General features: G+C 54.0%; 1 protein-coding gene across 1 annotated transcript; it reads left to right on the top strand.

The window, feature by feature from the left end:
• Positions 1-351: 351 nt before the first annotated feature.
• Positions 352-8,551, top strand: TRIB1 (tribbles pseudokinase 1). The gene is made up of 3 exons (XM_032316262.1): positions 352-1,401; positions 3,422-3,714; positions 6,142-8,551. The coding sequence occupies exons 1-3, from the start codon at positions 1,042-1,044 to the stop codon at positions 6,605-6,607; spliced, it is 1,119 nt and encodes a 372-aa protein (XP_032172153.1). The 5' UTR covers positions 352-1,041; the 3' UTR covers positions 6,608-8,551.
• Positions 8,552-10,253: the final 1,702 nt, after the last annotated feature.

A 10,253-nucleotide genomic window follows, 5' to 3' on the forward strand; every position in this document is an offset into this window, starting at 1 on the left:
CCCCCCTGGCCCCGCCCCTCCCGCCCACTTCCCCGGGACCCTGACGTCACGGGAACTTTTCCTCCGCCCCCTCCCCGGCTGCTAGAGCCGAGTCCGGGGCCTGCGGGAGGGGGCGCGCCGCCTCCTGCCCATCCCAGCCCGGGGGGCGTGTGCGCGCGTCCCAGCCCGCTCGGGACACACCACCTGCCCCGGAGCGCGCGCAGCCCGGAGCATCCCCAGCCTTCGGGCCACCCCCGTTGCCCCCGCCGACCCAGCTCCACCTCCTCCCCCCTGCTCCCCCCTTGCCCCGGTCTCCTCCCTCCGCTTCGGTGACTGCTTGCCGGGCGGCAGGGCCAGAGTCGTCGCAGCCACCTCATTGCTCAACCCGGCTTCCCAACTGTTTACACAGCCCGGCCTGTGAGTGTGTGTGTGTATACAGCGTGAGTCACCGAGAGGCGGAGGAGGTGGAGGAAAAGGAGAAGGAGGAGTGCACTGGCCGGGATCGGTGCGGCGCACACACTCACTCACACTCAGTCACTCTCTCCGAGCGCGTCTCGCTCGCTCACACACACGCCGGGAGCCCAGGAGCGCGCAGGATCCCGAGCGCCGCGGAAAAGTTGCTCCGGCTTTCTCTCCGGGACTTCGGGCTTTCGGAAGTGCATTCGCTCCGTGGCTCTGGCGAGCCTGCGGAATCCTGCGCTCGCGGCTCGGGACGTCGGGAACACCAGCCGCCGCCGCCTCTGCCTCCGGGACTGTTGGCGGCCTCGACAACAATAGCGGCGGCCGCCTCTGGCCAGGCGCCCCGAGCCGGTGCCCGCGGTGATCCCGGGACCCCAGCCGGCCTCTGCTCCCTCCGGACGCGCGGCCAGCGTGCTTCCCGCGTGCAACGCGAGCGCCCGGGAGCGGCTCCTGCCTCGCCCCCAGTGGGGGCTGAGCCGAGCTCCGTCTGCAAAGTCCATCCCGCCCGCTGGAGTAGGTCTCGGCGCCGGCGCCGAGCCCGCAGCGCCTTCCGGCGCGGATCCCGGGACCTACAAAGCCGGGGCCGCCCCGGCCCGGGACGGGATGCGGGTCGGTCCTGTGCGCTCTGCCATGAGCGGCGCCTCGCAGCCCCGCGGCCCGGCCTTGCTGCTCCCGGCCGCCCGGGGCGCCCCGGCCAAACGCCTGCTGGACGCGGACGATGCGGCGGCCGTGGCGGCCAAGTGCCCGCGCCTCTCCGAGTGCTCGAGCCCTCCGGACTACCTCAGCCCCCCCGGCTCGCCCTGCAGTCCGCAGCCGCCGCCCGCCGCGCCGGGGACTGGCTGCACCTCCGGGAGCGCGGCGGGGCCCAGCCGCATCGCAGACTACCTGCTGCTGCCCCTGGCGGAGCGCGAGCATGTGTCCCGGGCGCTGTGCATCCACACCGGCCGGGAGCTGCGCTGCAAGGTAGGCGCCCGGGGTCGGGACCTGCCGTGGGGTTGCGGGGGCGCGGTGGCCGGCAAAGGCGTTTGGGGTCTCGCTTGCCCGCGCCGGGGCCTCAGGTGCCACCCGCGGTGACTCGAGCGCGGTGGGTTGCATTTGGACCGGTTCACACCCCTTGGGGGATTGAGGGATTTCGGATGGAGCCGTAGAATGGGGGCTCGGCCGGCAAGAGGAAGTGCGGTGTTCAGTGGCTTTATCTCTGTGCTTTGCTTAGCTCCCACTTTAGCGCACGGAGTTCCGAAGAAGTTGTGGAATTGAAATGGATTCCAGGGCCATGCCATTCCCCCCTCCCTCATTTTCCTGGCTCCCCCCGCCCCTTGTCCTGGAAGGACGCCCTGCAGTGGGTGCCTCCTTGGAGCTTGGAGCAGCTGGCAGCTCTCTCCCGGGGCTCCAAGGCACCTGGGCTCCCCTGTGGGTGGTGAGGGGTGGGAAGACCGTGTCAGGCTCGCGGCTTGGGGATTCCGGCTTGAACCCGCGCCGGGATGAGAACCTCGTCCTCCCCAGAGAGCAGGTCTGAGGCGGTCTTCCAGCCAGGGCGGGGGATTCGCCCCGCGCAGAAGTGTTGGGAAGCCGGTACCGGCTAGGAACCTTCGCTTCCGTTCATGTCTTTATTTGCCGGCCAGCGACTTTCTTAGGAACGTGAGAGGTTCCGCTTCTCAGGAGATACAACTCCTGGAGACGGGGTCCTCCGCGTGCTCCTCCAGAGCCTCTAGACGCGGAACATTCCCACAGCCCAGCCTTTGCGAGCCTGACACCCGGGTGCTACTTTCCAACCGAAAGACAGGGTCACCCCTTGGTTGAAGTCGTTCTTGGGTTGTCGGCAACTCACCTGAACTCCACCCGCGCCCCCCCACCTCCCGCCCCGGTCCCGGGCCTGCTGCTGCCACCTACTGTCCGACCTGAATGAAATTTCAAATGCGCGCTCCAGCCCGGTTTAAGGGGGGGGGGGCTTTTCTTCTCCGTCGTGGGGCTAAGAGCGCTTTGGGGAGGATATGTGTGTGCGGCGGGGTGTGGGGGGGCGGCAGAGAGATTTTTCTAGCCGGGGCCAGGGCAGCCAGACCTCCGAGGTGGGGTGGGTCTGGCCATTGTGCAACCCCTTCCAGTTCCTCTGAACAGATAATAGCTGAATCCAGATGGTGACAGCCCATGTGTCACCGTTTCCAGTTCAGTCTAGGATATGAGTAACCGGACCAAACAAAAGGCCCTTAAAGAGACCAGCTAGTTTCTGAGAGGAGATACTACCCATTTCCCTGGTGAAGATGGGGGTGGGAGCTGGCCCCCCCCCCCCCCCCCCGTCCCATGGGGGAGGGTGGGGGGAAATAAACAAATGTAAAAACCAGGGAGACCATCCCATATCCCTCTGGTGACAATTTTAACTCCAGGCTGCTTACACCTGAGTCAGACTGTAGCAAGTTGTTTAAGGCTGTGTTGTCACAGTCTTTCTGCGAGTCATCGGTTCTTCTGACTAATGACATATCTGCATGTTTCCCAGCCCCTGCTTCCACTGCAGAGTCCCCACATTCTGTGCTCTCCCTGCGGAGAGCTTCGGGTCTGCAGCAGGTCATGCATTTTCTACTCCTGGAGATCCGGGGGGAGGGGGGACCTTATATCTGCTTCTTCCAGCAGCCTCGTCTGCAAAACAAGGCAGGCCACAGAAGGTGGGGGCTTTAGTAAGCTCTTTGCCGGGAAGGGGGGGAGTGATGGCCTCATGAAAGAAGGTAACATATATAGAAGGCAGTTCTTTTAAACCATCCGTAGAGTAACCCCGTGGGTATTTGCTAGCCTAGAGCCCTGGATGGTGCTGGTTTGGGGTGTCAGGTACCTGGGGCTGCATACAGTGGGGTGGCAGAGATAAGGGGGTGTCTTTGAAGGGAGACTTACTGCCGTCTGGAGGCCAAAGATTGAAAGCTGCAGTCCAGGATTCAGGGGACAGCATCTGCTTCCCTAGCCTTCTAAATTGGGGGGGGTCACCTTCTCTCTGCAGGTGTTTCCCATTAAACACTACCAGGACAAAATCAGGCCTTACATCCAGCTGCCGTCACACAGGAACATCACCGGCATTGTGGAAGTGATCCTTGGGGAAACCAAGGCCTATGTGTTCTTTGAGAAGGACTTTGGGGACATGCACTCCTATGTGCGCAGCCGGAAGAGGCTGCGGGAAGAGGAGGCTGCCCGGCTCTTCAAGCAGATCGTTTCCGCTGTTGCCCACTGCCACCAGTCGGCCATCGTGCTTGGGGACCTGAAACTTAGGAAATTCGTCTTCTCCACGGAGGAGAGGTGAGCAGCCTCCGCAGCTCCTCATCCGGCCTTTTGGGGCAGGTTGTGGGGTTAGGTGCAAAGTGTTGGTTCACACCAAAGCCGAGGGCTCAGTTGTCCGAGAATTAGTATTTAGAAGTCCTCTCCCAAGGAACCACGGCCAAGGATGGTTTATTCTGCACTCTGGTGGATGTGGCCCGGGGATACCTCGGTGCTTCTTTCTGTGGGATGTCACATGAGGACAGGAGGCCTGCCCCACTTCCATTCCAAGATCAAGTTTATTCCCCATTGTGGTCAGAAAGGTCAGTTCTTCTGGGGGTACAGATGGCCAAGCCGCCCTTCACAACATTGACGCCTAAAGGAGGGTCTCAAATTCTTGCTTCTGCCAAGTGGGTTTTTAAATTTTTTATTTTTTTGGTACCTAGGAAGTATCACAGAACTGAACTGTTGTATGTGCACTCTTCCGCCCTCCGTCTTTGTACCATATGCCCGGTCCACTTCCGGCTGGTCCCCAGGACTTTCTTCACATTCCCTGGTGACTTTTTAGGCCTCTTGTTTGGATACATCTTCAGAAAATAGCCACATTGAATAATACATGGATGTTGGCTCGAATTGGTTGCTAAATATAGATCATGACTTCCCTCATAAAGGACAGGATGAGCTTGATAAAAGAATAATGAGACATTGAGATTCCGAGTTGAGGTTTCGGGCGAGGGAATTCAGGAAGCTGCAGGAAGTAAACCTTACCTGATTTTAAGAGGTGGGCCACATCCCTTACGGGAAGACTAAGAACAATACACCTTGTAGAATTGTGGAGGGCTGTGCATTATTTTGTTGCAGTTTTTCACGTGGGTCTGCCCCGACCCGTGCGTTTTTACCCCTGCCTCCCGATCAAAGGAAAGAGTACAGGGTTAAGTTGCCATAAAGCAGAGCTTTCTCTCAGACCTTGCAATACATATTGGAACACAAACCTATGAGCAAAGAAAAGCAAAGCATTTGCAATGGAGAAGTTTCCAATTCCTGGAACATGCTCCTTTGATATGTTGATGTATTTTCTGAAACATGCCTTACACACCTCCTTACTAGCTTTTGAAATCCGCGTTGCACAGGCGAATGTCATGTGCACGGAGTTTGGCAACCCGAGGGTTAAGCAATGGCAGGCTGACGCTATTCGTGTAACCAGCACAGGTGCAGGGTTTTAGTACTACAGCAGCCAATCAGGGGCAGACAGTGTGGGTTGAGTCATATTTTCCGTTTACAGAACCAATGGGTATTTTACATAACGACGGGGAGGTCAGGCTGAGGACATACTGAAGTTAGCACATGTATACTACACTCCAGGGAACAGGAAGGCAGGAATTAAAAAAAAAACAACCAGACCTTTGAGAGGAAAAGAAATTGACCTATTAGCCAGTACCAAATGTTTGCATTTGACTTCACAACCAGTGGCTTACTGAAACAGGGCTATTTCAGAGAAGCAGGGAGGAGCACAGTCTGCTACCAGATGATAGAGGCTCCCCACGTGCCTCTGGGCTTTGGGGGAATCCGTGAACCGTGGGTGGCTGGGTCTGAGTAAGGAGGCACCAGCAGCTTCAGATGAGAGCCTTTGCCTAAAGATATTTTTCAGACCTTAGCGGCTACCTGAACAGATAAGCCCCCAACTTGGAAGGAAGAGGGTCAGGTGTTGATGGGCATTCCGTGTGTACAGATGTTCGTAGGCCCTGCATATCTGAAACCCATCAGCCACTTCTGTTTGCTCCTATAACCTCTTGGTCGAGGCTCGTGCAATTAAACACCCCAATAAGTGTAATTAACATTCCTGGTGCTTTGCCCATCACAGTTACCCCAGCCTGGGCCCAGGTGGACGGGGTTCCCTCTGTGTGTATATGTCAGCGTGAGCAAGAGTGCTGCAACGTGACCATAATACCAGTGACTTGGGGCCCCATGTCCTGTAGTGCAAAGTATGGGCCCGGATAGCCCAAAGGGCCATGATAAGAAAAAGATGGGCCTATAGGATGCTCAGCTCCCCATCCCCCTCCCACCGCCCCTACTGAAGAAGTAGGCTATACTATTCTTCCCTGATAGCTTTGTAAAAAATGTCAGCATTCCCCTAAGACAAGTTCCCACTTCTGCAATGTGAACTTTGTAAATTGTGTAACCCTATTAGGATATCTCTTCTAAGCTCTAGCATAATGAATAGTGTTTGGGGCTTTGCATCATACCCTCCGCCCCAGGCTCTTTCTCGATACTTTGCAAATGTTTATTGCAGTTCGTATTGGTTTGTGAAATCCTGAGTCCTGGGAGGTCGCAGGGCACTGCTTACTGGATGAAGGGGTAAATGGCATTCCCTGGGCCTTTGCGTTTAGTGCCTGTGGGTGCTGTTATAGAGAACGCTTTGTTTTTCATAGCAGCTGATCTGGAAGTAATAGCTCGTTTCCTCTCCTGCAGAAGCCAGCTCAGACTGGAAAGTCTAGAAGACACACACATCATCAAGGGAGAGGACGATGCTCTGTCAGACAAACATGGCTGCCCGGCCTACGTGAGCCCTGAGATTCTGAACACCACGGGGACCTACTCCGGAAAGGCGGCCGACGTTTGGAGCCTCGGGGTGATGCTCTACACCCTCCTGGTGGGCCGCTACCCCTTCCATGACTCAGATCCCAGTGCCCTCTTCTCCAAAATCCGCCGTGGACAGTTCTGCATTCCTGACCACATCTCCCCCAAAGCTCGGTGCCTCATCCGCAGCCTCCTGCGGCGGGAGCCCTCCGAGAGACTCACTGCTCCCGAGATCTTACTCCATCCGTGGTTTGAGTCTGTCTTGCAACCTGGCTACGTCGACCCAGAAATAGGAACTTCAGACCAGATTGTTCCAGAGTACCAAGAGGACAGTGACATTAGTTCCTTCTTCTGCTAATCCCCAAACCTCAGAAACCTCATAATTCTCACACTTGGCATTTCCATTTCTAAAGATGGACAGGCCTTGCGGCGCGCTGCCAGCCAGATTCGTGACGCCGTGAAGATTGTAGCTGCTGACCTCAATGTGGCGCCCTCTTCTTTGTTGTGATGAGTGACTGGCCGGGTCTGAGCCCCGCATGCGCCGGTCGGCTGCCCTGCAAGGTCATTGCCCTCCTCAGTGGTCCCTCGCCAACTGCCGCGCGCTGTCAGACACGGGGCGGTTCTGTGGCTGCAGAGGCGCAAAGAGTGTGGATATCCTATAGCAGCACCTGGTTAGGTGGAAGGAACTCGAACATTTTAAAGGGAGAGGAAGTAAGTCTCACGGTGGCATTTTGGGGCAATAACCGTATTTCAAAGGGGTGACCAATCATCTGGGCCAATAAACCTGCCATCTTTGAACTTGTCTTTGGGAGCTACCTAGCTTCTCTACTGGAAAGTTCTTTTTTGGGTTTGGGTTAATACACACCCTTTCTTCACACTCACACTTACCAGTGACCCTGCTCCTTTGTGGGAGCAGACTGTTTGAGGAGCATAGGAGCCTGTCCGCACCACCAACCCAGACTCTCTCCTCCGTTTCCTGCCAAGACCTCATTTGCACTAATGCCTTCTTTCTGACCTTGAAATGTCCCCTTATTTGCTAGAAAAGCACTTACCAGCTAACCGTGGAGAAGCATCACAAAAGATTCGAACTCCTGGCTATTTCAGAACTCTGAGCTCAGACCGAGAGACTGCAGATTTGTAAGGTCAACTTGAGCCCTTGGAATCCGGTAGCTTTGTTGGTTCCCCTCAAACGTGTCAGCCTTTAGCCTTTGTTCCCAAGACCATCTCAGGGTGGAGCATTTTGTCCACGAGAAGAAAGAGAAGGGGAGGCTCTCGTCGCCTCTCCCAAGAGCAGAAGCTAAACCTCTTCGTGCTTTAGAGAAAGCGAATTTTGGATCGGCTGGAACGATGCTCGGACCCACCTCCAGGACTGTACTTTAACCCTTCATGGATACGGTCTGCCTCTGGCATTGTGCGTGCGTTTGCAGTTTTGCATGATGGGTTCATATTTTAAATTTGGTGTGGTTTACGAATCCGTCTCTGTAATCAGCACCTAGAGCGAAATGGCCCCAAATCTTTAAAGTCGGAAGAGCCTTTAAAAGTATCTCCGACTTTCTTTCCTCTTTCTGCCACCTCCCAAGGCAGAAATTCCCCCCAGCCCCAGCCCCACCCCTACCCTCCCTTCAGCTTCCTTCAGGTGGGAAGCCGGCCTCTGTTTGAATGCTTCCAGAGATGGGAGCTCACTACCTACAGAAGCTTAGAGCTTAACAGAGAAAACTGCAACTTGCATTAAAAAAAGCAGAACACATGAAATATCAGTAAATGTCTCAGTGGTTAAACGGGTAAACCAAACATACTGTATTCTGAGAAAATGGCACAAAACCAGGCAGTCATTTTTAAGGGCTACGCCTAGGCAAACACCTAACCTGCATTGTGAGAATGCTGTGTATACCTCACGTACTGTGTACTTTGTATGTATATATATTTTGCCTTTTATACCTTCGGTCCGATATGTTTTGTTGTTCCGGCTCCGAGGCTTGTTTCGTTGTCTGCGTCTGTCTGAATTACCTGCGTGTCTAAAACCACGTGAAATGTGAATGATTATCGGCAATATTACCTTGACAGAATCATGGGACTCGGAGAAGAGGGAGGACAGAGGCCTCTGTCGGACTAACGTGCTCGTGGTTTTTCGACGGTTGTATCTGTGATACATTACTCGGCTGGGGACCCCGGGCTGGCCGGGGCTTCTGCCGGGAAAGCTCGAAACACTAGATCCTTCCTGTACATGTGTATATATGTGAATGGTTAGACGGCCGTTTCTGACTTGTAGAGAAATTTTAATAAATCTGGTTTCGTAAATAGGGGCATGCATTCCTTTTGAGTCTGGTCTGCCTTCCGCCGTGTGCAGCTGTGCCGGGGATGCGAAGGTCTCCGGCCGCGGCCTCTGGAATATCACGGGGGAAATGCACACGACGCGTGACCTTTGGCGGAGCAGAACCCATTCACTTTTTCCATTGAAGTGGGCAAATTCATTCTGATGGGTGAAGCCAGTTTCGTGAAATCAGGTGGGTGAGGGCTGTGGGTTGGTGCAGAGCCGAGAAACATTTGAAGAGGAGCCGTGGAACAATCCCTGTGGCTTTTGGTCTTTTTTCGGTCCGGGAGCCTTGAGAATTTAATGAAAGCTGTGGCGGGGGAGGAAAGTGGACACAGGCAGATCCAACAGAATTCTGTTACAACTGTTCGAGGTCTGCATGTGTCCCTGAGGGCATCCCAGGCTTCCCGCCGAGAACCAGCCTCCACACCCCCCCCCATTAGATTTCATTAAAAAGGCTAATTGATGCTTTTCCTTTTTACCCTCTAAGTGTAAAACTGGAAATAAAGGGAGGAGAAACTAAAGCGACATGATTTTGAATCACAGAGGTACAGAGAAAGAAAGGATTCTTATATAATTAGGTTTATAGCTTCTGGGTTACATCAGAATCTATTTTAAGTGAAGTAAATTAGCATCGGGAGTGATTTAAAAAAGACTTTACGCTGTAAAATGTTAACAAGTATACAGACAAATGCACATGAAAGTATTTAGCTCTGAATTTTCACAAGCCCAACACCGGAAGACGCTGGCAAAACCAGCATCTGGATGCAGTTCACTTGGAGGATCCCGGGATCCCCTGTCCCGTTCAGTCCCTGCCTGACACCCACTCCAAGGGTCACTCCTATGGGGTAGAATTTCAAATTGTTTTCAGAGTGAAAATTAGAATGGAAGGAATAAATCAACTCTGGGTTTAAACGAAGAGGCAAACCGAAGTCACGGATGACACAACTGACTTTTTCTAGGACTCAGCCTGGGATGGCCCTATGACACTGAAGTAAATTGCAACTCAGGCCTCGTGACCCAGGAACTTAAATGGAAAAAAGCACATCAAAAGCAGCGCGGGGAGATGGCCAAATGCCCGAGTAGCTTAGAAACTAGGAAGCCTGGGGTTGGTCTAGGGTCATCCCATGAATAAGACCTTTAAATCTCGAAGTTCCTGTGGCCTCAGAATACACAGTATGGTGTCTCCTTGTTCCAACAAATCTAGACAAGGCTCCGTGGAACTCCTTGGGCACACAGAAGACTAATACTTTGGACTTCCCTGAGCTTTTTAATCTAAGGATTTCAAAACACTTTGCAAGCAATTAAGGTTACAACATATCTTAGTACTGTTGTTACATGTACCAAGTGGAGACAAATATGGGTCAGGATTGGCTGCGATGGCATGTGATGCCACAGATACCGAAATGTAATCTCTTCCCGGGTGGGAACAAATCTGGGACAATTTCAACCCAGTTGCGCTATAGAAGTTTAGAATGAGTGTGCGAGCACCGGCTGGAAAGCTGGTCACTTTTATTTCCCCTTGTGTCCTCAACCTACTTGTTGTTGGAGTAAATCATGCAAGTAACATCTCCATAACCTTTTGTTCACAGCTCATCTTCTAGAAGGTTTACTCTTGCCTTCCCCCCCCTTCCCCCTTCTATATTCTCAGAAGCTGAGTGAACTAGGCAAGACAAATATTATTTGCTCCATT

This window comes from Mustela erminea, chromosome 16, assembly GCF_009829155.1.
Source record: "Mustela erminea isolate mMusErm1 chromosome 16, mMusErm1.Pri, whole genome shotgun sequence".
Lineage (NCBI taxonomy): Eukaryota > Metazoa > Chordata > Mammalia > Carnivora > Mustelidae > Mustela > Mustela erminea.

Coding starts and splice junctions, on each gene's coding strand:
- TRIB1 (XM_032316262.1), top strand. CDS start 1,042: ATGCGGGTCGGTCCTGTGCGCTCTGCCATGAGCGGCGCCTCGCAGCCC. Junction 1,402..3,421: donor GCCGGGAGCTGCGCTGCAAG/GTAGGCGCCCGG, acceptor TTCTCTCTGCAG/GTGTTTCCCATTAAACACTA. Junction 3,715..6,141: donor GTCTTCTCCACGGAGGAGAG/GTGAGCAGCCTC, acceptor CCTCTCCTGCAG/AAGCCAGCTCAGACTGGAAA.